At 41.0% G+C, this 27,927-nt stretch overlaps 2 protein-coding genes across 7 annotated transcripts in view; both read left to right on the top strand.

The window, feature by feature from the left end:
• The window catches only part of asb12b (ankyrin repeat and SOCS box-containing 12b), a 4,972-nt gene extending 4,970 nt beyond the window's left edge, over positions 1-2 (top strand). The window contains exon 3 of the mRNA XM_043256759.1: positions 1-2. This exon is cut by the window's left edge and continues 1,526 nt beyond it. The gene's annotated coding sequence lies outside the window, so the exon portion shown is untranslated.
• Positions 3-2,032: 2,030 nt separating this feature from the next.
• arhgef9b (Cdc42 guanine nucleotide exchange factor (GEF) 9b) lies at positions 2,033-27,893 on the top strand. Of its 6 annotated transcripts, XM_043256740.1 has the most exons (15): positions 2,033-2,400; positions 3,682-5,193; positions 7,234-7,372; positions 7,444-7,538; positions 16,816-16,995; positions 17,379-17,468; positions 19,388-19,588; positions 19,928-20,107; positions 20,386-20,618; positions 21,147-21,276; positions 21,451-21,582; positions 22,915-23,158; positions 24,286-24,354; positions 25,511-25,578; positions 26,569-26,711. In XM_043256740.1, the coding sequence occupies exons 2-15, from the start codon at positions 3,754-3,756 to the stop codon at positions 26,572-26,574; spliced, it is 3,207 nt and encodes a 1,068-aa protein (XP_043112675.1). In that variant the 5' UTR covers positions 2,033-2,400; positions 3,682-3,753; the 3' UTR covers positions 26,575-26,711. The 6 variants fall into 6 exon arrangements, with proteins under 6 accessions (XP_043112675.1, XP_043112674.1, XP_043112673.1 ...); XM_043256738.1 differs by lacking the exon at positions 25,511-25,578 and having other exon boundaries at positions 2,035-2,400; positions 26,569-27,893; XM_043256742.1 differs by lacking the exon at positions 25,511-25,578 and having other exon boundaries at positions 2,035-2,400; positions 24,286-24,377.
• The last annotated feature ends 34 nt before the right edge of the window (positions 27,894-27,927 follow it).

A 27,927-nucleotide genomic window follows, 5' to 3' on the forward strand; every position in this document is an offset into this window, starting at 1 on the left:
TCTGGGTTACTGACATTGGAAGCTCATTTGTGGCACACAATACCGCCTGAAATAAATAGATTCAAGAGTTCAAGCCTATAAAGGATCTCCTCGGCCACGCTCCACACACGCTCTGATACGAGTATGAAAATAAGTGTAATATAATAAATAATAAGTAATATAATAACTTGTAGAGCAAGACTTAATAAATAAAGAAAGATTAAGATGTGTTCGGGGCATGTAACTAAGTTCTATAATTTAATTATAAAATTATTTTATGAAAAATCGAAGGATTGCAATGGAGTTTTTTACACATACAGAAAGCAGCGGCGGCTCTAAAATATGAGACGGCAGGAGTTTAAGACACACACTGATTCCATAACGGTTTTATTTACTATTTGGGTTTATATATGCTTTATTTCAGGGGTGTCCAAACTTTCCTAAAAGGAGCCGGACTTATCAAAGTGGACACACTGATGGGCAGAATATATATATATATATATATATATATATATATATATATATATATATATATATATATATATAAGACATTAGTTTGAGTTGACAGTAATAGTAGCTTAAGGGCAAAACTCAAAAAAATTAAATAGACCTTTTTTAACATATTAATAATTCTAACATAGATTGACTGTATGTCCATTCACACATTTAAACTGAAAAAAAGAGCATAAAACTGCATAAATCAAAAATATCTCGAGGTTCTATTTAGTCGCCAAAGAACTGAGAACGAACACATTGCTTTTTGCTGCTACATCCGGTCTAAAGCGTAGTGCTGTCATCTTGTGGTGGCATCGCACATTTTATAAATTAAGCTTGGCGGGACGTGTATAATATATTTCAATAGACATGCTGTGGCCGCTTAAAATTCATCCACGGCTCCGCTTTATTTATTTATTTAAGTCATTGTTAGATGCCAGTGTTTCCTGTGATAAAGATTTGATTTTAGACACATCATGTCTACTCTTGTTTCTTGTTATTGTTTTAACCTCAGAATGGTCTCAAAGTAAGTCTGATTTTGTGGTGGCCGTAGCCAATCAAGTGACAGCAATCCGTGTTGAATATCGTGTTTTTAGAAATTTAGGTATAAGGCTAATTAAAAATGAACGTAATCCGTTAATAAAGTAATTGAAATAGTTACACTACATCTAGGTTAATGCAATCTGTGCATTACATCTCCAGCGATGATCACCACATAGTATTCTATTCTTTCATTTCTACTATTTATAGCACTTTTAACTTCATCACAGGACAATCAGTGGCGGAGCGGTCTGAGCCTGCGCTATCTAACCCTTGATCTGTGTCACAGGAAACCAAGGAAGACGCCAATTGTTCTACGAGATAAAAAGTGATGACATCACACGAGGTTTCTGAAGCACGGTCAGGAGCGTTTAAGCCAGCGTTAGCTGAGAAAACCTGCTTTAATTGAGAGTCAAAGCCTGCTAACCCTCCCCTTATCAGCGCTCGTTCACACAAGAGTTTAGTCGTGGTTTTGGAAAACAAAAAGCGAAGGAGGGTTTTCTTCTCCAGGATGTGCATTGTAACAGAATTGGATAGCAGGAAAGCTGCAGAGGAAGTGGGCCGAACGTGAGCGCTCTTTACGGCCTTTTATCCTCTCGAAGCAGAATCGCTGGTGGAGAAAAGTGGACAGCAGTAAAAAGCCTTTGAATGCGTGATATGTGTGTTGTACACGTACAGAGAGCGCCAGCGACAAGCTTCAGCGGCGTATCATGTTGACAAACTCACGAGGGGAAAGAAACCCAATTGTCTTTCCCTCACAATGGCGCAGCACAGACAGAAGGGAAAGAGTGTACGGCGCAGATATTTACATGCTGTCAGCCAGGCTTCCTGTCTTTGTCAAGCTTCAAGCATTTTTTCAGTCACTTGTGTAAGATCCTCTCTTTCCTGTGTCCAGCAGGAAAATGCCATGTGATTACAGTAGTACCAAAACAGGACAAAGAGGAAGCGTTTAAAATAGGCCCTCAAAACTTTGACCCTAGGTTTTTGTGCATTGTGTTCATTCACTATAGAGATTGCACTGAGAAACACACTCGGCGCTGAATTCAGTTTAAAACGTTTCTCTTTCAAATCCACCTTTTTGAGGGTGAATGTAAACGCCGCTGCGCTCCACTCGGAGCTGGACTCTTTGTAGATGGAAGAGAGGCAGAAATAAGTGGATCATGACTTCAAGCCTAATGAGAGGAACTGGGCGTGTGTGTGTGTGTGTGTGTGTGTGTGTGTGTGTGGCGTCTGCTCGGTCTCTGTGGGGCATCAGGCTGAGAAAACTCCTGGAGCATGTTGACGATTAACAATCGGACAAATCATTATATTGGAAAAGCACTGCTGACGTGAAAGGATTCGCACAGAATGATTTCTGCTCTTCTATGACGCAAACGTTTTACTTTGGTAAGTTGGTTTTTCGCTCAAATACACTTTCTCATCAGAGAATAGGAATTTCCTGATGTGTGTGTTCAGATCATGTAGATCAGATCTCACTTCTCTTTAAGGACCAATTCTCACTTTTAACTATTAACAACAACATTTGACTCAGGGAGTTATAATTTGCTTCTAATTAATAGTAAGGTGGTTGTTAAGTTTAGCAACTGGTTAGGATTGGAGATATAGTATGTGGTCATACAGAATATGTGCTTCATAAGCACCAATAAACAGCTAATGTGTTAATATGCATTCTAATAAGCAACAAGTTAATGGGACTAATAGGATTAGGGTTTGAAATCAATCAAACTTTTCAATGCTGGCTGTAATTTCTTATATATTATGTACAGATTGGAGTCAGTTATAGTATTTTCTATGTTTGAAAGAAGACTAGGGTTAGAGCAAAAGTACTTTAATATTTTTTAAATAAAAAGATTTAGTTTTCTTAAACTTTTTAAAAGTTTTTTATGCTTATTATTAATATTTTTTACTGCTTAAAATGTAATACAGTGCTGCTTAACGATACGGTGGGTCATTTTCACAGTTTTCTTTAATAACCAGAAACTCTGAAGAACAGCATTTATTTAAAGTAGAACTGTTTTGTAATGTCACTTACATTTGTCGGTGCTAACAAAGTGAAAATTACTTGCCAGAAAAATCTTACTGACCACAAATATCTGAACGATAGTGTATGTGTGTGTGTGTGTGTGTGTGTGTGTGTGTGTGTGTGTGTGTGTGTGTGTGTGTGTGTGTGTGAGAGAGAGTGCTTAATGACACTTAACTTCTAGTGATTTAATGTTGAATTGATTCCAGAGACCGTCTCTGTATTTAATAACAAACTGTTCACTCTCTTCATTATACATCCCTGTCATTGTATTCTTCTACTTTATACTGTACAGTGCTTTGATGAAACCTGTGTTGTTAAAAGCGCTATATAAATAAAAATGATTGATTGATTGATTGATTGAATTAGGCTACATCTATGACTTGAATTTAAACTAACGGCTGGGTATTAGTCTATATACATATATATATAAATAATGCAGGACAAAGTAGATGGACTGCTACATCTGGAACAACTGGAAAAGTATTCATGTTTGTCTTTAATGTGTCTTTAATGAGCATACGAGTCTATTAGGGGACATGATTGAGTGTCATCTGAATGTAGAATCGTAAATAGTTATTTTTGCTAAATGTACTTTACATTAGACACATTAATCTCCCATAGCATGTATTTTTGTTTTATCACAGGTTTCCCAAATGTTGATAAAAACGATGCTTCCTAAGCTGGACACCTGACATCTTGTCTTAAAATGCGAGAGGATGGACAGCGCAGCCAGCCCCGCGTCAGAGTCCAGTCTCTCCAATGGATTTGTCAATAGCATGTTCAACATTTCAGTCGACGAAGAGAGCAAAGGCGATATCTCATGGATCCCGGAGTGCAGTTCCTCAGACTGCATTATTCCCGTTCAGACTCTCAGAAGAGAGAAGCAGGAGCCGGTGCGGCGCTCCAGGACGGCGGCCATCTGGAGGATCCTTCAGCGCCGTAAGACCCCCTCGGAGCTGGACAGACGCCCGCACTCCGTCATCCTCCCCGGGGAAGCCTCCTTCCTCAAACTCTCCATCACCAACAAAGTCAGGTCCTTCAAGAAGCTAAAGTCCCCGTCTGTTTTTCGAGGAAAAGCCGGTAAGGTTTCCGGCGTCGACCTCAAAGACGAGGCCGATGATGTGCAGATGTGCAAGGACTCTCCTTCTTCAGACTTCAAGCATGTGTTTAGGAATAAAGCCAAGAGACATTCGTTCGCGGGACACACTGCAGACTTCTACTGCTCATTTGAGGACGTCTCTCCCGCTGGAGCACCAGACAACTTCCAGCAGGAGACCAGAAACACTGTCAGCAACCAGAACGGGTGTAAGTTCTCAGAAAGGGTCATTTATACAAAGAAATCTCATCCCAATTACAACAATTCGACAGAACAGGAAGACAGCTGTGTGAAGCAAAGCCTCAAGATACCTCAAAGAAGACGCTGGTCCCGGGGCGGTGACGTATTGAATTACTTGAGAAGAATTTCACTCAAAGGAAAAGGAAGTCAGACTCTGGCAGAGAGTAGTTTTGAGTCAATGAATGCTTTGGACAAAACCATTGATTCTGACTACGGCTCGGTCAACTTCGAACTGGTCAAGGATTTGAACTCTACACCCGAACAAACAGGGATCGATGGCAAGAGCAGCCATTTCCGAGGCCTACTCAGATTTTTCAACAGCGTGGCCGAGACTGCAATGAAATGGAGAAACTCGTCGCGCTCTTTCTCCCCCCCTGAAGGACAGCAGTCGCCTCTCGGCTTAAGAAAGACACAGGAGACCAGAGAACTCCTGCCTTTGACGGTCAGGAGCGAGCACAAAGCAGATACCTCAGATCACGATAAACCCGCGTTATCTGCGGTCTCGCCTGTCAATGCCATGGTGGACTGCTCTCCTCCGGTGGTGCTGAAGGCCTGGAGAACGTGCCCAGACTCCCCGAGAGATAACAGCTCTCTGTGTAATAACTCAGACGAATCGCAGTCCCAGCTCAGCTCCACTCACATCTCTCTAGCCACCATCGAGAGCCACCCGAGATACGAAGAACCAGAGCCACCGAAAGACACACAGACTGGCTTTGAAAACACAGAAATCCTGCATCACTCATCCAGCAAAGCTGTTGATGAAAACCAAGATGTTTGCACGGATAGGAAGAAGACAAACTGCCCGGAGGACATATTTAAGGTAATATAAGATGACTTGAAAGGGGACGTTTTTACTAACACAGAGATGTTTCATCAACCAAGCTGTTTGACCGTCAAACTACAAAAAACAACCCAAGTGTGGACAAACCCAGCGAATGCGTTGTTTTCAGCCAACAGTTGGGTTAAATGTTTAAGCCAACCTTCTGAATAATAACCCAACCGCAGGGGTCACACTATGTTTGAACAATGTAATCGCTTTGCAGCCGAGCGTCTTCAAACGCAGTCATAGCATTGGTAAAGATCTGGTCAGATGACTTTGTGTAGGCCACTCCAGTCCTGCTGACTTTAGAAAACAAATCGGTACAGGTGTGTTTGATTAGAGACAGAGGACAGCGGCTTTAGAGTCGCCCATCTCTGATGTAGTGTGTTAATCCTAAACTAATCTAAATAATAATCTCATGCAGAATTACTTAAGTCTTCCTCTTTTGTAATTTTATATTAGCGAATGACTAACATTAAAGACCTGTCATTTTCTGAAAACAGCACAAATGTGCATTTTCTAGTTGGTTTGATGAGCGTCGCATTGTTTTTGTTTACACTTTAAGGGTAATTCTTTCCCATAATCCCATTCTTTCTTTAAATCTGACCAATTTTTTGGTACAATATGGGCAGTTGGTTCTTGTCTGTTTTTACAGTTTGTCTATTAATTTATGTTTGTTTTCCACAAAATAGAAGATCTGACCTGAAACTAACCCTCTTCTGCTAATTGGTCAAACAACGATCAAGTCATCAACCATCGGTTCTTCAATTCTGTGCAACAGAACAATAGAAAATGTGTCAATGTTACAATCTAGAGGTGTCCTGTTATCAGTTAGAGGTGATGTCTGTATGGCACACATACATATCTCAAGATACTCAATGTGGTTACATATAGACAAGTTTTCAGTTAATCAAATAAGACAATATTTAGCAGTTATTAGACAATATTTAGCAGTTGTTTATTTCCATAGAGAAACGTCATTATCTAAAGTCTTCACAAGCAAGACTCGATCCAGACTCCAATGACCTTAGATAGAAACAGGACAGCAGAAGGAGGAGGATAAGCATAGCTGCTGTTCATATATTGATATTTTATTTGTTTTCTCCAACAGCCCAGGCATAGCTATAGGCTTAGCTAGATGCTTAGCATGCTCTGGTTCAGCCCACTTGTGCAATATAATTGATGACGTACATCTGAGTCTACGAGACGGAGGGAAGTTAGTGAGGGAAGGGCATAAAAAGTGGACCGCAGCCCAGAAACACACTGGTCAGATACGAGAGGTTGGTGTTCCTCCAGGAACAGGGTTGAAAAACACTGACTTAATGAAAAAGCTCAATTATGACGGCATTAAATTCAAAATGGAGTGTCTATTTCCATTTACTCCACCTACCATTGTCTGCTTAGGCCAGGGGGAAAAAGCTGGGACAGCAGTTTACCCCACCCAACAAATACTACCAATACACATGTTATAACACTCTTTCACTTTTACCAGCAAATATCATTTATTTCATTAAAATTGAAAACAAAAATGAAGCGACTAATGCATATTTAATTGTAGTATAAAACAGTAAAGTGTTTAAAGTGTTTTTTTAAGTGTAATAAACTGTATGTTGTTGGTTTGTATGTTTTATAGGAGATACTAATTCTATTGCATAATAAGATCATAATAAGAAGTTGTTCTTAAATAACTTAAATAAAGGTTAAATATATAAAGAGGTTTAGACCTATGACTGTAATTGTAAGGTTTTCCATGCATTCAGGTCCTGTGTGTGATGAGTTTCTTCACATCAGAATCCGATCTGACTGTTCAGAAGGAGATGCATTAACAAAAAACACATTTTAATGTCATTTCAAGACGCCTCCAGCAGGCTTGTACAACAGGATTTCACGTTTAGACTGGAAACAAATCATTGTTTGGTCTGCCTGTGCGAACAATAGCCTGGCCTTCGGATGTTGTTCTTCACGTGACTAACCCTGCTCCTGCTGTAGGAGACGCTGTGTTGTTGTGAGGTTAGCTGACGTGCTGCCGCTGATTTTCAGACGCTGTCGCGGCCCCGGGGCCAGTCTCCCGCAGACCCTCCTCTCAGAGCCCTGCTCCAGCGCTGCCGCTCTCTGCCGCTGCCCAGTGCTCTGTCCGGCCTGGAGCCCATCGCCCTCTCACACATCCTCACTCCTCCAGGTACACAACTCTCTGACAGATTCACATCACCATTAGAGCGCTCTGGCTAATACTAGCGATCTATCCTGCAGCTAAATCTGTGGTTCTCCGCATGAGGAACAGCAGCACAGGACCTAACCGACGGAAGCGCTTTAGATCAGGATCTGGACCGCTGCATGTTAACATGGTGAGTGACCCGGCCTCCGTCCGTCCTCAGGCGTCATCTGACCCTCGGTTGTGTGAGTCCCGTTAAAGAAGTATTACAGGACAAATGAATGGCACTGCATTAACATCTGAGTTGCTACTGTTAACCGGTTAGTGTCATCCTGTTATAACATACATACCTGATCTCTTGAATGTGTAATTAGTACGCCAAATCGAAACAAAAACTTGTGGTAGAGATACACAAAAAGCATACATGTACGCCAAACTTGTGCGTGTCGTATATAATGTCCATTTTTGCGTATCTTTACCATGTGTTTTTATTTGGAATACTATTTAACACATTTTCATGTGGGTTGAGACAATGCTCTCCAAACCCACTGGACATTGTTTCACCTTCAAAACAAAGAAGAAGACATTTTTAAGGAAACGTGACGGATTTCTGTCCATTTGTGGTTAATGTAACCGAAACGTTGTACATTTAAGCGATTTGAATCAAGCAGTTTCATCCAAAATGTCTGATGATCTCTTTATGTGATGGACAAACTTATACACTCAAATATAAATGCAAAAAATTAATTCTATAATTCTTTTGAAACCCATGTTTGTTAGAACAATAAAAGCTCAAAGATGCAGACACAAAGGGTTTTTAATCAAAGAATAAACACAGGTTTTCAGTGCTAATGTAACAGCGTGCACAACTGTAGCTCGATCCTTAAATCTCAGTCCTAAATTCAGTATTTGTGTCTGTATTAGTTAATAATAGTAGCTGAAGTGTTTATGTAGTACTGTTCAAACATACGTCCTTATAAAGGACATCTCCGGCTGTTTTAACCGTTCTTTCACGTTCGTGCATGCATGCTCCCAGCGCAGTGTTGGAGGTTTTTTTTCAAGTCATGTAGCACTGCTTTTTTTCCATTATGCCATTTCTCAAGAACTCATCTGGTCAATTACATGAAATCATGTGTTCGCAATCCTGAGAAAGCAAGAATAGGCAAAAAAATGATACTTCAAGAAACAGATCTGGAAACCGATCATTATTCATAGTATAAATCTCAACACCAAAAGAGCGCTTTTAAATTCCTCTCGTGGATTAGAGTGTGGTTCAGGCGTCTGGCGGTGGATGTGTAAATGACTTCTGAATGAAGGGCTGATGGTTTAGCGGTGAGCTCAGACGCTGTCAGCTTAAGATCATGTTCGAATCTCACCCTCTCAGTTAATTTGCCATCACTATTAAAATTGTTTCCTCGCTTGCATTATGTAATGCGTTCATTTAAAGCAATGAGTCATCGAGTCACGCGAAGCATGCTGGGAATCGGAGATTAACTTTGGAGTGGAGTGGCTCTTTCCTCATCCGTGTGGTAAAAGTCTAGTTTCACATTCAGATTCTCTAATCCTTTACACTTCAAAGATGAATGTTGTCAGCGCCGCAGTTTGAGTGAAAAAAACCATGATAGCTTCACTAATAGCATTTGAGACAAATTAGACATTCATTAAGTTGTGTTGTTGTTTGTTTCACTTCATTTTGTTCTCCTTCAGAAACTCGCAGACTTACAATTAAGGAGATTGTGCTGATGATGTCTGATTACGTGTGCTGTAGTGCTTTAATTGCGATGGCAGGTGCGGCATGTCCTCGCATCGGCTTTCAAAGCGATGAAAACATGCATAATTCATGATCAATTGTAATTGCGGCGCTATTAGCAGAGATTGTGTTTGCAAGACCGCGCACTAGCAGGCGTTTAAGGTGAGAGGTCATGACCTGTGGAAATGTTCCTCGACCCCGTGTCGTTGAGGAATGTATTATTCATTATGATGATGATGATGATAACGATGATGGGCTGTTAATCAGACGCTAGGTCAATCCTGCTCTGTTAAACTGTTTCTATCAGAGCAGAAACATTTCTCGTTCTCATATGGGTGCTGGATAGGGCTGATGCTCAACATGACCTTGAGCCAGTCATCTAAATTGTGGAGTTTTCTACTAAGTTCTAGGACAAACCCTGGAGGCATGTGAGAAGATATAAATCTTGTTTTAGCGTGGCCTCTGTTTCCTGGTCGGAGTGTTTACTACAGATTCAAAGGTGAGCGGCTGCTGTTACGCACAAGCTCTCAGACAGGAAGTGTCATTGTTTTCCTTTGTTCGTCAACATTTTGTCCCGTCTGCTGTTGTTTCCTCAAAATGTATGCCTACATGACTTAAGACCCGTTCACAGCAAGAGCGTTAAATATAACTTTACTATCATCCCCAGTGATGTATGATCTCGTTCTGTTGCTGCTCTGTTCTCATAAAAGGCCTTTTAACACGAATCCAAAATTCCATGCTCCATTTACTAACTTAAAATCAGCTACAGCAACACAGCTTCTGCACATTTTGTCCTAACTTAATTTAATCGTGTTCGGTCCACTCATATGTCCACCGAAATGTTAAGGTCAAAAACAGGGTATAAAAAGGCCATGTATGTCCACATTATGACTCCTTTTGATGTAAAAATCATACATGCAGTGTGCTGGAGCAAGAGAAGTGCTGGAGGTTTAGTAAATAAACTAATAACCAGGAACACAAGAAAACATGAGAGAAACACAATGTCTGGACTCATAATTAAACTCTGGATTGTTTCAGAGAGAGAAAATAAAGACCAGCCATCACCTGACCAGAATCTAACAGAAAATAAGAGCTAAAGGTCATAGATTGGAAGAAAGAGCAAACATCCCAGCTGATCAATGCGTGAGACAGAAGGAGTCTTGAAGCTTCTGTACAAAGAACTAAATACATTTCAGCAGTTCAGTGCTTTTTATTACTCAGGTCTTTGCTGGCTTTGTTTTCTTTGTGTGTATGAGTTATTTGGGAACATTTAATGTCAATAGCTCCTTTAAAAATATATTTACTGGGAAATGGTGACGAGTTCAATACTTTTTTAGCTGATGTATAAACGTGGACTGATGACTAAGAAGAAACACCTTAAAGCAATCAGAACGTGACGCCAATGAGACCAGCGGGTGTGTTCTTCTTCATGCACACTCCATCACAGACATCTGAATGAAATGCAATATCTGTCAATGTTTTCAGCACATTTTATATACTGATTAATACAGTGCCGTCTGTTCAAGAATAGGACAACCTTGAAATAATACTACTAATGTGTGGGCCATCCGAATTACAGGAGTTTCCAGAGCTCCCTATTATACAGGACCTCGAGGAGCTTAGTTAAAGGACACTAAAATGCATGTTTTGTTATATGCCAACCACCATAGAGACTAGAAGAAGACTCTCAGCTTGTTTGGACAGTGAAGAGACTGAACTGCTCTGTGAATACTCATTATTTATGTGCTTCATTCATACAGACCGACTGGCCAACAGATATTATACTTACATATCAATTCAGTGCCTTAGCGGATGTTTTCATCCAAAGACAATGGAAGTGCTATATGATTGGGTTTCAGTGGTTCCCCCAAACAGTGATTGGTTTTGATAAAACTGATCCCAAGCTTGCATTAAAAGTAAATGATAAAGTAGGCTCAAAACAATTAAAGATGGTTTTCAGTTTGACTTCACATCGATTATATATATATATATATATATATATATTTTAAATGAGCTGTGTCTTGTGCATAGCTCCTTAAATCATATAATAATTCTGTATTCATGAAACTGTTTGTGTCTGTTTGAATTTCAGATGTGACCTTTGTTGTGTAAATGTCAGGATGGGTGTAATCGAGCCGTACGGGAATCAGTGTCAGTTATATAACCGTCTGCCCTGCATCACAAGACAAAAGCTCGTTCAATGCATTATACTTCAGACATTTCATCAGAATAATCTCAAGACACAAATAACTGTTTGCCGTGTGCTGTGCTGTGTGAACACATTTATAGCTGCGTGCAAAGACATACTGTAAGGTGTGTGAGTATTTCTCTTGTCTATGAACGTATCATAAAGAGGAAGGGCTTTAAATGTGTTGTGCATCTCGACTATTACTTGGTTGTAGACAGTTACACACACAGACAAAGATTAGCCTAGTCCTGGACTAAAGAAACTCGCACGGACTGATCTTAAAACATGTCAGTGCCTTTGTGTCGTCTTAAGATGCACACAAGTAAGAAGGCATGTTTATAGAAATGACTGAACCCTTGTGAATCTAGTTAATAAAGTTACACATAGGTCCATAGTCAAAGTCAAAAAGCGGTCAAATAAATTTGAGTTAGGTTTGCTCTCATTTTAAAGAAGACACATGGCAGATTATTTTTGAAGCAAAAAAAGTTTAAAAAGTGAAACCAAAAGTTTATGAAAATAATTTATTAACAACATTTTATATAAAATATATATTTTATGGAACATGAACTCTAAACCTGCTGGAAAAGCAAAGCCATACATCTAAACAAGTTCACATTTGAGAATGACGTCTCAAGAAAAGAGTTTTTGGTAAATATTTGTTTGGGCAGAAAGAGCAGAAATAGTCACCATGTGGATTTTGAAGCCTTGCCGCTGAAAGCCTCCTAACTCTGGCTCATGTGTCGTTGTGTCCTTCAATGGCCCTACGATTAAAATCATAACGTGTTTCAAAGAAGACATTTTTGAGTTTTTCTTTTTTTTTGCACCTATATCGCAAAATAGATGTATTGAGGGAAATGAGCGGGGAATATTACAGTTCCGGTAAAAACACACACCTGAGCTGAAATATACGCAGCTAGCAGTAAAACAGGCAAAATTATCCCAAAGAAGAAAAAACTAAAAGGGTGCACAAGAGTTAAATATCCGACTTATTATGAAAGAGAGAGTTTTCCGAACATTTAGTTATTGTCATGATGTTGAAGGTTATTTAACTGATTTTCTTTTTGTCTTTAAATGAAACCTCGTACTACGCAAAGGACCTTTAAGTAAGAGTAGCTCTGGAGTGTACCTGAACCTGAACCTGTGCAAACTAAACGTCAGGGAAGTGTTTGGAGATAAGGACAGAAAGCAGCGGTGACCTTAAAGCAATGTGTGCTTCATTTAGAGCCTGTGCTTCTGCTGATTGCATTTAGGCTTCAAAATTCATCAAAGTCGTGTGTCGTGATTAAAAATCGTGTATGAATCATAAACCTGTGTTGGTCACAGAGCTGATTTTCTGCATCGATAATCTTGAAAGCCTGCTGAAAAAACAATAGACAGGTTTTAATGAAGCTGTACTGGTCTCTATGTATACTGCTGATGCTGGTGGCGTTTATTAAATCCTAATGAAAACACACTACATGAAATCATTTAATGGTTTTATTAATTAAAAGCTGATTGTAATGGTATTTGCCTCAGAAACGCCTAGAATTGAGAGTTTTTTCAGCAGGCCAGGAGGACCTAGAAAAACAGGTCTGTTATTTAATTCCCAGCGGATTGGATTCATATTGAAATGACTGCAAAAAATGAGCAAACAGTGGTAAAAATGATCGCCATTTCATTGTTGTGGCCAGTTAGCCAACAAGAATATTATGAGATACTAAGTACTGACATTTGACGATAAAAAGATTGATCTTGGTGTAGGCTAATTATAAGATGTTATAGTAGACTTCATACGTTTAGCTGGCAACACTTTACATGAACTACTACTTCTGAACGTTTATTCATCTAACGCATTGGTTTGTGCACGCTCAAGTGACACCGACAAACAATAAACCACTGTTTTTATTAACTAACGTAAGCAAAGATTAATAACGAGCGTTTATTGTTAATTAACGTTACTGTAAAGGCACAGGTTCTTATGTAACAGCGCGAGAACGTTTGTTGAAGTTAATGACAGTGTTTCCATGGTGAGGGAGGAACGTCGCGCAGCCGCCTCTGATTGGCGGAGCGCCGTGGGACACGCCCCTGAACCGCGCTCCTCCGCGCCGCTCTTCTGATGCCGATGAAGATGATGGTGAGGATGAGGCGTGTTTATGCGCGTCTTGTCTTACACGTCTCGGAGCTGTACCTCAGAAGCCAGCGAGCTGCCTAGCAACACGGCCTCAGCGGGCGCCAGGCTGGCCGGGGTTCGAGGCTGGACGCGGTGTTCCGCTCGCGGCGTCGCGCACCTCGCAGCGCTGCAGCATGACCTTGGACGTGCAAACGGTGGCGGTGTTCACTGTTATCGCCATTCTGCTGCTGGTCAACGTGATCCTCATCTTCTTCATGGGCTCCAGCTGAAGGGGCCCCGGCATGACTGACGCGCACGCGAACGGACGCGGAGATCTGTGATTCTTCCTTTCTGTGCTTCTGCTCTTTACTGCGGACGATATGGTAAAATACACATCTCCAAGTGTGTGTGTGTGTGTGTGTGTGTGTCCTCCGCCGTCATCCTCCAGTCTCATGGCGTTATATAAGCTGATTTTGAAACGATTCCACGGCTTTTTGAACGCGTATCATAAGGTGTTGTGTTTGTGCGTATCGTGCGGAGGATTTATGGCCGTCCATTTAGAAATGCTGGTGAATTAATATTCATGGCCAATGCTCTGGAGCCGTAACATATGAAACTGCATGCAGTAAGAGTAGAATTGTGCTGGAATCACGGTAAAAACAGTCTGATAAGAGATTTATGAACAGGTTATGAACGGAAAGGGATGCAAAATACCGTGCATCTGCTGCAGATGCAAATCGCAATGCTTCTTTAGATCCCAGTCTTTTCACGACGTGAGAATAGAACTGAATGGTTATGCATCTATGGTCGGATAGCATCTGATATTGTGTGTTTGATCACATGCCGGCACACGTGGTGTGGCAAATACAAAATTAGCTGTTTCCACATCATTACTGTCTAAACATCAGCTGCTTTACTAAGGGCTTTATTCAGAGTCTGGATGGTTCATTCTCAGCCGTGTGTCATATGTTTAGATGTTGAGGAGCATGTGTTTGTGTGTGCAAACCTGTCTCTGGTGTCTTTGATTGGCCCTCGCTCTCAGGACCCGAGTCTGTTACGTAATCTCTTCAGTGAAGATGCTGGCGTTTGGGCTAATGTTATCCTACCTTCACACTTACTGATGTTATAAGTTCCTCATTGTCGTTCTACTTCGATGTTAAAGCGGTGAGTCCCTTTAGGAGTTTATAGAACTTTATTAACAAGGCGTATTTCTTCTAAAAAGATAAGAAAGTCCCACGGGTCTCACAGCAAGCAGAGCACACTGATATGAAATGACAAATAGAGGACGAGTGTTTCTTGTTCTTCTTTTGAGTTTTGACATCTTTGTGTTTTCATACGCACTTGCCGTTCTACTCAAGGCACGCTGTATGCAGAAACATGAGGGGAACAGCGGTCGGTTACGTAACGATAATTCCATTCCATTCACAGAACCCCAGGACTCTGTAATGAGAGACGACTTCAAGGTGTCCTAATATTATGATCTGTGCGCAGAGTTGTTCTGCATTATTAACGGAACGGTCTGAAGGTGCTCAAGAGGATATTTCTTGCCGTAATCATGCAGAAAATGATAGTGATGTATAGGCTTCTCGAAACATGAAGCGAAGGAGAACGGAGGGCGTGTTTGTGATCTGAGGGAAGAAACACACGCTGCTGAAGACGCCGCTCTCTGAGGAGCACCACTGCACCAACGCACCGTCAGAGCCTCTTACTTAGTGTTTGACTCTTTATTTCACGGGTGATGGGGATTTCAGCAGCTGCACCCTTGTTGATCCCAATCAACCAATCAGAATTGAAGGGCAGGTTCACAGGAAATGTGAAGGTTAGCCTTCCAAACTGTGTTAGCTGCTTCTACACCCTACTTCTACGTTTCCTCTGATTGTAGGGATACATTATGGATAGGGTTAGATGTGTGGATAGGTCTATGTTTTGGACAATAATGTTAAGAAAAAATGTTGATCAAGGAACATGTCTTAGTAGGGAAATCATCATATGAGCGCCTCTATTTAGAAAAGAAATACCAACCGTCTGCTTTAAAGAGATCTCGTCAGATCCAAGATGGAGGTCTAGTTCCCATGCCGTTTTTTTCTGATGTCAGGCCCACCTTTGGCTTTCATTTTCTGGAAAACTGTTAAAACAAAATACATTTTAAATACACTCTTAAGGGCTGTCGCACTACATTTCATTCATATGCATGTGAATGTGAGAGACAGGACCTCAAGCCCAGGCTAGTTTCCAGGGTTTAAATGCGTAACCCTTTACCTGCAAACTCATATAATGTGAAGACTTTAAGATTGCTGTGAACTCAAGGAACACACGCATATTAAATCTGCAGGATTGCATCGCTGCAGTAAAATGAGGTAGATTACAATTTTACATTACATATAAAATTAAAATGAATGAAAAAAACCCTAGCGTTCTTGTGCTCAGAGTCCAGTGTGACCATGGTTTTCATGACAAGGACTAGAAATAAATGTATTGCATGATTATAAATAATCCTGTGAATCACTGCAGGAACACGTGATCGAGGCTCTTTTTGATCTTATGGGGTTTTTTTGTATGCTTCTATGACTCATTTGTTTGATCATATGAAATTTAAAGTCACAGGGCCTGTGAACAATAAATGAAACATATTGAAATATAGCCTGTTCACCCAATCCTGTCAGTCTTTTATTTATATCACAATCAACTTTCATCTTTTTCGTGATCCCATCTCCGTTTCTCTGTTACCGAAGACCACAGTTCTTAGTTCACGTTCTGTGTCCCACGACACAACAGCATGATTTTAGCTGTATTTTTGTGAGGCTGTCATTAACATACGACCTGCACACAAAGTGTTGTAAATAGAGTGGATGGAAATATAATGCTGTGGAGTCAGCACCTTTCACGATTAGTTATTTGCGTGATGAGTTTTAGATAAGGGAGACAGTGCTGATGGTCCTCACGAAGATAAGCTTTTCGCTGCAATGCTACACTCACCTTTGTGCTTTATCTACTCCGCGGAAGTGCATATTATATACTTTGGCCTGTAGTGTGTCATCTGTGTCTAAAGATCAGGAAGCACCACTAAGTTGTCTTGATGCAAAAACAACTTGCTGCTGTTCATTCATATTAGCAAAAAACACAGTATTCAGCCGCTGTCTCATGATGCTGTGCAGTTTGAGTTCTGACAGCTAACATGTCAGGCCCAGGGGGCGTGGCTTCTGGCAGCGTTGAGCCCGCCCACAAGGAGGGGCTACGTTTGACCACTGTTACAGTAACAGTCGCTGAAAAGAAATAGCCCGATAGAAATGCTTTGGAATATGAATCTTTTGAAAACGTTAACATGATTTTTCTCAAACGTCGTATTTGTCTGATTCCAGAAAGTCATATAAGAATAAAAGAACGACAATCAAAAGAACTGCGTCTTGAACGGCAGGTTTTCTGACCTCTGTGTTGTTCTGCAGCTGATCAGCGGCGGCTCAGTGGTCAGCGCCGAGGCGGTATGGGATCACGTGACCATGGCCGAGAGGGAGCTGGCCTTCAAGGCCGGGGACGTCATCAAGGTCCTGGACGCCTCCAATAAAGACTGGTGGTGGGGTCAGATGGATGACGAGGAGGGCTGGTTCCCCGCCAGCTTCGTGAGGGTACGTCTTTCATCAGCTCTCTCATCTCATCTGATAAGCTCCTAGATCACAGGTCCCAAACTCAGCTCCTGGAGGACCACGGCTCTGTGGACTTCACTCCTGCTTGGAGGTGTCTAGCGATTAGCCGGATCTGGTGAGTTTGATTGGGTTTGGAGCTAATCTACGGAGCTGTGGCCCTCTGGGAATTGAGTGCGTGACCTTGTTGTCAAATTGTGATGCGGCTCAAGGTCTGAAGTGAAGAAGTGGACGTGGAAAACGTGGAAAAGAGCGCAGTCAGTGTTGAATCAGTGTTGCCAAGCCTCTTCCATCTCACTGTTCCATTTCTATTCTTCCACAGCAAGAGAGAATTAAAACCAAGTGTATTTCTGTCATTCTTTCCAAAGGTTGATCCCCACCCTCCTCAACCTTACACAAAACCAGTTTTCTATATCAACCCTATAGCAACTCCAAGGTTCCATAACACAACAGCAAAGGTGCGTTCCCAGCTCCTCAAATCTCATCAAGTGCTGCTGATTTTGTCAACACAGCCGTCTCACAAAGCATTCAAAGCATCCAAACGAAATCACGCTCTTAGTGCGCTTCATAGCTTTTCAAGTAGATGGGCATCCGATATGTTTGTTCATTACATGCGCTGCTTTGGATGCGTGTTGTAATAGCCTCCGAGTGTTGAAGTAGATGTTAGTAGTAGTTTCTGCTTTGCATTCAGAACCATCTTCTCGTTTTCGCAGGGCAGCATCCCATTTTATGTTTGCATCTCTGTAGATGCCTAGATTTGAATTGGCAATGAGTGTGTGTAATCATTCTAGATGGACTTTCAAAGCTTGTTAAGTTGCCTTTTGATCAAGGACTGTGGTTTTTGACGCTTCCTGACAGGACAGAGCTGAAATGAAATGGCGAACCCTCCAAACCCACGCCGAGACCAAACCCCAAAGCTCCACACGTCAGAAATCAATAAAATGATTCTCTTCACAATACATTTTTATTTCAGTGTTTCTGATCTTTTCCCATCTTTTATTTTTACACCAAAAACAAAAGCACGGTGCTATCAGACGATTTTCATACATGTTTTTCTACTCTGTAACGTGTTTTTTTTTACTTCTTTGTACAAACCAATACAGCACCACAGGGCTTTTGTATTTACTCTATAATAATATCAGTTACATCAAAAAGAGCATGTTGTTTCTGTGTATTCAGTGTATTTAAGAACAAAAAACCCACACTCAAGAAGTTTGCCAAGATTGAGAGTCCTATGGAAGTAGATTTATGCCACCATTAGATTTATTTTCCCCATTAAAACAAAAAGTCTGCACATATGCCACTTCAGAAGCATCTTCTGCCCAATTTATATTACTTTAACTACTATGTACTTACATCAAAAAATAAGTGCAATATACTTGTGGTGGTCAACTGTGTTTCATATAGTGTTTTAAGACCCTTCTGCCTCTATTGAGGTGTATACGGGTACGGTTAGAGACAGGTTTGGTGTACGGGTAGGTTTAAGGGTGGGTTAAGGTGTAAGCGATCGGTCAACAGTGTAATTATAATAACAAACATTTATTACAGATGTAATTACATGCAGGCATTTTTAAAACATGTGAGCCTGGAGCACAACAGCAGTAATGAGCAGCACAGGTATGTTTAAAGCAACAGACAACAACACATTGTATAGGTCAAAATTATATATATATATTTTTTATGCCAAAAATCATTGGGATGTTTTAGTAAAGATCATGTTTCATGAAGATATTATTTTACATTTCAAAATGTAATTGTTGATAAGTAATATGCATTGCTGAGGACTTGATTAAGACAACTTTAAAGACAATTTTATTAAAATTACATTTTTCGTGCACCCTCAGATTCTAAATATTTAAATAGTTAAGTCACATAGCTTATCTATTCAGCTTTTTCCAATTAAAAAAGACATCTCATATGACTGTTTTTGTTCTCCAGGGTCACATACAAGTGCAATGTAAAATTAATTTAAATGTAAGTACATAGCCCACCTAATATAAATATCTTCTGTGCCATCTTGCAGCACAATGCATTCTTGTCTGAAACCATAAACTGAAACTGAAAGGCAGATTTTGTGACTTATTTCCAAAGGCCATGAGATCAAGACTGCAGCTCATCATTTGTTTGGAATAACACACATGTCCAGTCCAAAAAATGGTTAAAGAACAGCCGATGTTGGAAGTCTGTAGAGAAATGAAGTAGTATTTTTGTAACTATGGAATCTTTAAATGCATGGGCTTCTCTAAAAACAACAACTTTAGTCAGTGGGTAAACATCTTCACCCCAGTGAGATTTAGGGCTCAGACCTGTTCCACTCTGCAGATCTCACAGCTTGGAGATGTAATGTAGCTGTGTGCCTTTCTTTGTCTGCCGTTAGCTGTGGGTTAACCAGGAAAATGCGGGCACAGAGTCGTCCGAGGGTGCTGGCGAGGTGCAGAACGGACACAGCGACCCCGGCAACGGCTGCCTGTGCATCGGTCAACCCCTGCAGAACCGAGACCAGATGAGGGCCAACGTCATCAACGAGATCATGAGCACGGAGCGCCACTACATCAAACACCTGAAGGACATCTGTGAGGTACTGCTTCAGCGCACAAATAAAGACATCTCTAGGGAATCCTGAGAGATTTACTGGAGGCTTTCATTTCACATCTAAACATTGATTAACGCATATGTTATAGTGTTTGGCGTGCAAGATAAACCTCATTGGTTGTCTTCAGTTTGCCATATTTGATGAGCTTTATGAGAGCGCGTTGATCAGTGTTTATGTGAAAAACCGAACGGAAATCAGTGCATCATATGAAGTGACCGTGTCTCTTCAGAAGACTCAGTCGCTCAAGGCATTATTTTGCTGTGTCTTCATGAACTCTTTGAAGGTTGAACGGTTAGTGACTGGTGATGGTGTTTGTGTCTGCAGGGATACTTGAGGCAGTGCCGAAAGAGGATTGACATGTTCAGTGACGACCAGCTGAAAGTGATTTTTGGGAACATCGAGGATATCTACAGATTTCAAATGGGATTCGTGCGGGATTTGGAGAAACAGTACAACATCGAGGAGCCCCATCTCAGTGAAATTGGGCCGTGTTTTCTGGAACATGTGAGTAACTACATACTCCTTAAAGGTTTCAAATGTTTGAACTGATTCCTGCAAACCTTAAAATACATTTAGGAGCCTGGATCACAGAACCAGGCATGAAGGTAACTTTTTCTGTAACACTTTATTTTATCGTTACTCATATTCATATTACTTGAATAGAGATACAACTGAATAAATCTGTAAAATGTCTGTAGCGGTCGTGTATCGATGAGGTTTCAGCTGTACTGAAATCCCTGAAAGACATTTGTTTGATTAAGTTCTGCCCGTCTGCCCCACAGCAAGATGGTTTCTGGATCTATTCTGAGTACTGCAACAACCACCTGGACGCCTGCATGGAGCTGTCCAAGCTGATGAAGGACGGCCGCTATCAGCACTTCTTCGAGGCCTGCCGCCTGCTCCAGCAGATGATCGACATCGCCATCGACGGATTCCTCCTGACCCCGGTGCAGAAGATCTGCAAGTATCCTCTCCAGCTGGCCGAGCTGCTCAAGTACACAGCACAGGACCACAGGTAACCCACACGCATGCAGAAAACATGTGTGTGTGTGTGTGTGTAGATGTTTCATGGGGCACACGTGCCTGGCCCTAAGTTAACCTCCGGTGTGTGTGTGTGTTTATCGGTCCGGTCAGAGCCGTCGGCTACAGACGCAGCTAATGATGAGTAATGAAGTTGGTCTCAGGTTATTGTTCTGTTGGGATGTGTTTCCCATGCATTTATTTATTTGTGGCCATCTCCCATGATATCAAAACCGACCGATTTTCCAAAAGGCTTTGTAGAATAAACATGAGCACGTTTTAAATCAACCCGAGAGGTGGGTGTTACCGTTACCGTGCTAACCTGCTCAAAGCGCCTCCTGCTGGCAGAGAAGGAAATTACATTTTTAATTAATCCGTCTGGTTTACGAAGCAAACGTATTTTGCTCGTTATCAAAAGAAATCATCTACTCTAGAGTGATTGATTCTGTCGGGATGTCTACGTTAGGGCCACATGTTGTTGTCGATATGTCTGTATGTATTAACAGTCGGTGTTTTCTGGCAGTGATTACCGTTATGTGGCAGCAGCTCTCGCTGTCATGAGGAACGTCACTCAGCAAATCAACGAGCGCAAAAGAAGACTGGAGAACATCGACAAGATCGCTCAGTGGCAGGCGTCGGTGCTGGACTGGGAGGTGTGTTTCTGTCACATACAGTCAGAGAGATCTTCACACTGACCTTCATTCGGGAATCCTACACATAATGTCTAATATTTGTTATTATATTAGGTTATGTCTGTCTGTTTAATCATGTAGCTGTGAAAGCTCCCGTAGGTTGTCCAGACTCCCGAGTGTTTTTGTTCTGGTTAGGGTGATGATATTCTGGACAGAAGCTCAGAGCTGATCTACACGGGCGAGATGTCGTGGATCTATCAGCCGTATGGACGCAGCCAGCAGAGAGTCTTCTTTCTGTTTGATCATCAGCTGGTCCTGTGCAAAAAGGTACATGATCTTTCCACGGCATGTTTTCTTCAGAAAGGGGTATGAGATGTTCAGCTGAAGGATAAACTGAGAGCACTGATCATACGAATCTTCCTAAACCGTATTAAAAGCATTCCTTGCTTAACATTGTTGGACTTGAATCTCAAAACCTGACGGTTAATTAGAATCATATCAAAGATATTTCGGTATGATTTCTGTACAACAGGAGGAAAAAAACTACACATAAATTAATATTATTTGATTTTAATTTTAGTTACTGAACAAATTGCTCTTTCTTTAAATAAGTTCAATTATAATGAACATTTGGGGATTCAAATCTGCCTCGTTTTATAGTCTCTAAAGAAAAAAATGTATGCAAACATGTAAATTGCACATAATGCAGTTTTTACATTAACTCAATTATACACTTTCAGATTGTCGTAGAAAGATAATGATTTACACAGTGGTTGTGTGTGTGTGTGTGTGTGTGTGTGTGTGTGTGTGTGTGTGTGTGTGTGTGTGTGTGTGTGTGTGTGTGTGTGTGTGTGAGAGAGTGTGTGTGTGAGTGTGTGTGAGTGTGTGTGTGTGTGTGTGTACAAATCAAATCAGTTTCTAAATCCAGATATTTCTCCTCTTTTTGAGACGTGTCGCTCCGCTCGTTTACACACACACTCATTTAATCACGGTGACTTCTCATCTCATTTAAAGCAGCCATCCGTAACTTTTTTTGGGTTAAAAAATGTAATGTTTAATTACAGTCTATTCTCACAGCAGCTGGAATAATTATTGTGTGACCGTTACAGATCAGACGGCAGATAAATAAAAATCCACACACTAATACTCACTATACTCTCATACACACAGTACTGATGCTGTTAACACGGTGTGGTGCAGGAAGGAAAGCACAAAGATATTTAACAATAAATAGTATTTGAATAATCCTCAGAGATAATATCTTGTACGGTGGGTTAGTAAATAAACACTTTTAATGTTCAAAATGCATACTTTTATATATCCTTCTCACTTTAAATATCGTGGTGAATTAGTAAGAAAGTTACTAACATTTTAGTTTTAACTAGTTGTTTATTAGCATGAATATTACTGAGATATTGACATATCAATGTCTTATTCTGCAAGACCTTATTCTAAATCCTTACTCCTTCTTAAATTAACCACTACTTGACTAGGTATTATTAAGCAGTGATGCTGGTTAATAAGTAATAGTGAGAATTATTATAATTAAAAGAATATGCCATTAACTGGTCAGGATTTAGAAAGGAGTAATAATGTGCTGAGAGAGTAATTATTTCAGTAATCTGAAGTGATTGTGAGGCTCTCTGCGTCTCTCCTCAGGACATGATCCGCCGGGACATTCTTTACTACAAAGGGCGCATTGACATGGACCGCTACACGGTGAGAGATGCCATCGATGGACGGGACGACGACTTTAACGTCAGCGTGAAGAACGCCTTCAAGCTGCACAACAGAGACAGCGAGGAGATCCACATCTTCCTGGCCAAGAAGCCCGAGGAGAAGATCCGCTGGCTCAGGGCTTTCCACGAGGAGCGCAAGATGGTCCAGGAGGACGAGAAAATCGGTAAGTCCCGACCTCATCCGTCTCCGTATGTCCCCGGGGCCAGCTTTTCTATCCTCACACCGTAAGAATGGCGTGAAAACGGTACTGAAAAAAGTCTGTTAGGTTAACAGTAAGTTCCCGTACTAACTGTAAAATATCTAATCAGACGTTTCCTTTTAATCTTACGTTTTGTATATTTAATGTTTGGTTTTTGTATATTTGGGCTTTGTTACATCTTTTGCTGTTTTTGACTCTTACTAAAGCATACAAATACTATAGTATGTTTTCAGATATTTAAGAAACGTGCCAAGTTAACATACTTGTTTATCTACAAAGCAGTGCTTGCTGTGTTTTTACCTGGTTTCAGCTCCGCAGGCTGCCAGAAAACACCCCGTATTTCGTTTCATTCATCATCAAGTGCACTTTTTTCTCCAAGTCTGAGAAGGAGGGTGAAAACCCCCTCTCCGGTAGTTTTTGGACTGTAATACCTAGTTCATCCATTAGGTGCCGGTTCTGCACACGGTTCAGTGTGGTGTGTGTCCCACGCTGCGGTCTAGTGTTTGTGTGCACCTTCTACATACACACTTCTGACCAGGAGGAGCGGGACAAGTACTCATCACGCTGGTGATTCCTGACACTCTCAGAGACTGAGAGACAGCGTTCCTGCCCGAAGAACGATGTTTTTGTGCAGATTTGAACTTTTTAAGCCTATGGTCTTAAACTTTTGATCAGCCGACGAACGGCCCTTTGGAGTTCAAATGAAATTGCCTGTTTTCTGTTTTCTGTCTCTTGGTGCTGTTTCTTCTTTTGTCATTTTGAAGCAGTACTTACATCCTGGTTACGATCCACCGGCGTGAAATATGACTACTTGTGAGGTTTCCCCTGGTCTTAAGAGTGTATTAGTGTATTCCTCTTGTTGTGGAGAAGCTGCGTCTTCACGTGGTTTCCTCCGTTATCTTGGTGGTTGTCAGTGTGTTAAAGCACTACAAAACACTCTACATTCAACTGTGCTTGTTGGTAAATTAGGGTTTTAGACTCTCAAATGTAGAGTATTGGGCCGTAAACACAGTTTTTCTGCATTTTGTACACAATCATTCTGCAAAAAATGAGCCTCCCTGCAGGACTGATCTTCTGTTGGTTGTGTTCAGGCTTTGAGATCTCTGAATACCAGAAACGGCAGGCGGCCATGACGGTGCGTAAAGTGGCCAAACAGAAAGGTGAGGCAACAAAGCGATACCAGGTGAATTCAACATTTTTCTATTTTGAGTCCTGTCTTCTCATTGTTGCTTTACTTCAGTAAACGTCTTCTCGTACAGCGTTCGGGGCTATGACTGAGTTACCCAGTCCTTCCTCGATCCTGGTCAAATACACACAACAGCTCTGACGTGATGGAAGGAGTCATGAAATGCTGTTTCTTTAAGCAGTGAAACACAGACTGCTGTAAATGACAGAAGACTCGCTGAGAAACTGATCTGAAGCGATCATCTTAATCAGAATTCAACTGAATATTCCGAATCAAAACAACCGAACATTTCTCATTATTAATAAAATGCTGAATTTTGAACACACTTGTTTTTCATGAAGCCTAAAGGAATAAATGCTCCTTTTCGTGCTCTTACAGTACATGTCATGAGATGAAGGAGCAGTAGCTTTCATGACTTCTTTAAACTCCGCTGTTCTTCAGGTACGTCGTGCGCTTCAGGGTTATACCACGTTTAAAGAGTCATGAACCCTCTTCAATGAGGGAGAAATCGGAGTAAATCATATACATATTCAAGCAACAATGAAAAGACCCTTTGGTGCTGACTGATGTTGACGTGTAGATCTAGTGAAGTGTTCAGATGAAGATGCAGTGTGTGTTTAGGGGCCGAGCTCTGGAGGAGCTGCACAGAGTCTCTTTTGGAGCCTGAGGTTTTCGACCACAATGCTTTGATCTGTGTGGACCGAAAACACGCCGTGAATGTTTTGATGGTGACACAGTCATAACCAGACGGTGCTCACTCTACTCTATACCTCTCTGCCTGATAACTCAGATCAGCAAACTGCTTTTATTAGTGAATGAGCCTCATGAGACTGGACGAGTGGCTCCTGTAGTCATTTCTTCTTTTTGCTGGAACAGCACCACCTGTTGGTCACAGCCTAGAAGTTCTTCTGCTCCATTCCTCCTAATATTTGCTGCATTACATTAAACTTTCATGCGGTGCACCTCCTGTTTTTGTGCTCGGCCCCTTAATATCTGCTTTCAGCTGATTGTGTTTATTTTTCACCAAGATGCAGTGAATGTACATTTGATTTGTATTATGGGTTATTATATATGTTGTGAATCCTCGACGCTTCGCTGACAAACGGTGAAGTATGTTCTTGAATTTGCAGATTCATTGATAGATATCATCTTGAGAAAGAGGGACATTTTATATGGACATGGTATGAAAATGATAAAGGTATTCTCACGAAGTAGAATTAGTTTTTCTACTAAATGCCATGGCAGTGAATTTGAAATGCAACTATAATAAAGCTATTATTCCGCAATCAGTCGAATCAGACTCTATGATCTCTAGATCTTCCACAGGACTGTTGATTCGATCCTTACTCGTCAGTATTTACTCACACCGCTATAGTCTTTCCAGAAATGATTCAATGGCATTATTTATTACTTTACTGGTGATTGTGTCTCTGAAAGATTATACTTAATAATAATAATAACAGTATCTATCAATAATATAAGTTCAGAGAATTTCGTGAACACCTGAGAGATGAATCATTTCAGGTTTACAAAGTGTGTGAACGAGTTATGCCCGTTATTATTATTATTACTGATTACATTGTATTTGATTTTCAATCACAGTATAAAGCAAGCTATCAGACAGAGGCTGTTAATGTTAATTTAATTCTATTCAGTTAATTCTATTTCCTGTGTGTGAGTAAAGGTTGACTGAGTTACGATCCCTTCAGAAAACTGAAGCATAAAAACAGATTGCGTTTCAAAATGCCATGGGACTTTTTTTTTTTGTTGCTAGAAATCTGCCTAATTATATCTGTATATCTTTTTATATTTGTATTGGTTTGGCTTATATCATGTAGTTGGAAAAAAAAAACCACCCAAACATGTTTTGTAACGCTTAGAATCATGCTATGTATGACCACAGCTCATACTTGATTATCATCTGCCAGAATATCATAGTTACTACAGTCACGTACGATATACATGGAGGCCCCCGGAGAGTATTCGGACTCAAAACAAGCGTCTAGCTTGCATCTAAACGCACTCAGTGTTTCGGGGGCTCTGTATTAACTGTGCTATGATGGCGGGAGAGTGGTGCGACGCATGATTCATCACAGCTCTGCACTGGTTCTGTTGCTTCGAGCATCGACGGCGTCTGCCCCGTCTGTCCCGTCTCAAACCTCTCCGTCTCTGTCTTCTGATGGGACAGGTGTGAGCCAGAGCAGGTGCGTGTCCCCGGCGGACCCCTCGCTCCACGACGACCCTCTGCACTCAGACCTAGTCGACTTCCACGTCTCCAAATCAGGACCGTCTCCTTTCTGGCAGAACTTCAATAAGCTGGCGTCGCTAAAGAACGGCAAAAAGTAGTCTGCTGGAGTGCATTCACAATCATCTGGACATCACTGACAATCACTGAGCGCCGCGTGGTGCTCCTCGACTCAGAGACCAAACAGGGTATTGCTTTCTGACTGACGGAGAGGACTTTGAAAACAGCATTATTCCTAGAGTTAGTGAAGAAGAACCTCCTCGGTCGCTGTATACTCACTGAACTCATTTCATATGATAAATAGAGATGTTTTTGTATGTCTATAAAAGGTCAAGTAGATTTTTGAATTCGCCTCCAAAGGGGCTTATTTTTGATTGTATTAAATGATTCCATGAACACTCTGTAGTAAGCACACCCAAACATCCACACGCTCTGGATTTGATGTTTTTCTGTTGGTGTCGTTGTCGTTGTCGTTGATTTGTAATAGCTACACTAAATACTATACTATTTATTATCGTAGTGACTGGAGAAGAGCGAGCGGCTGTTTATCGGTGCTGTCTGGAGATCAGTCGGGACTCAACATGTATGCTGTTATGTATATATAGATACACACACGTGCATGTTTATATTTCAGAACAAAACATATGTTTACATATTAAATATATTTATAACATTAAGTATATGAGAACTAATACAGAGATGTACATACGTGTAAATACTTTCCGCGTGTACTGTATATGTGTGTATTTATATATTCATAATAAATGAACACGGCGTTCAGTGGTGACTGATCCGCTGACAGCACTGGTTCAGACAGGTCCAGGAGCTAGAAGAAATCATTTCTACTGGACACCAAGGCCACTGAACCTCGTCTTGGTTCTCCACCAGGTTCCTCGGAGAACACGGGATGTGTTTGTAGGATGTGAGCTCACGTGATTAACTCGTGACTATATAATCTAATCTATCGGTGTTCGGTGATAATGCACTTCCTTAGTTCCTTTCTTATGAATGTTTAGTATGAATTTACATTTTGTCAGCTGTAATGATGTGCTACGTTTTCAAGTAAAGAGTGAAAATGAAGTTTTAATTTAAACGCCTGCATACAGGTTTCACAAGGCCACACAGAAGAGCCCAAAGCATCGCTCTCTCACGTCAGAAACGAGCGTTAGCCGCAGTCATGATGTTCCACTAGAGTGAAATTATTTGTATGTTTGAATATGATCGAGCTCGACAGCAGAACACTGGTTAATAAAGTGATATTAAACACAGCGGATCTGCGTCGCTTAGGCTTCTTTACATAAA

This window comes from Puntigrus tetrazona, chromosome 14 (assembly GCF_018831695.1).
Source record: "Puntigrus tetrazona isolate hp1 chromosome 14, ASM1883169v1, whole genome shotgun sequence".
Taxonomy (NCBI): domain Eukaryota; kingdom Metazoa; phylum Chordata; class Actinopteri; order Cypriniformes; family Cyprinidae; genus Puntigrus; species Puntigrus tetrazona.

What these genes read in the sequence shown, in the direction of transcription:
- arhgef9b (XM_043256738.1), top strand. Translation starts at nt 3,754, where the DNA reads ATGGACAGCGCAGCCAGCCCCGCGTCAGAGTCCAGTCTCTCCAATGGA. An exon ending in TACACAGCACAGGACCACAG is followed by an intron (nt 20,619 to 21,146) that starts GTAACCCACACG and finishes GTTTTCTGGCAG; the next exon opens with TGATTACCGTTATGTGGCAG. An exon ending in CCAGGAGGACGAGAAAATCG is followed by an intron (nt 23,159 to 24,285) that starts GTAAGTCCCGAC and finishes GGTTGTGTTCAG; the next exon opens with GCTTTGAGATCTCTGAATAC.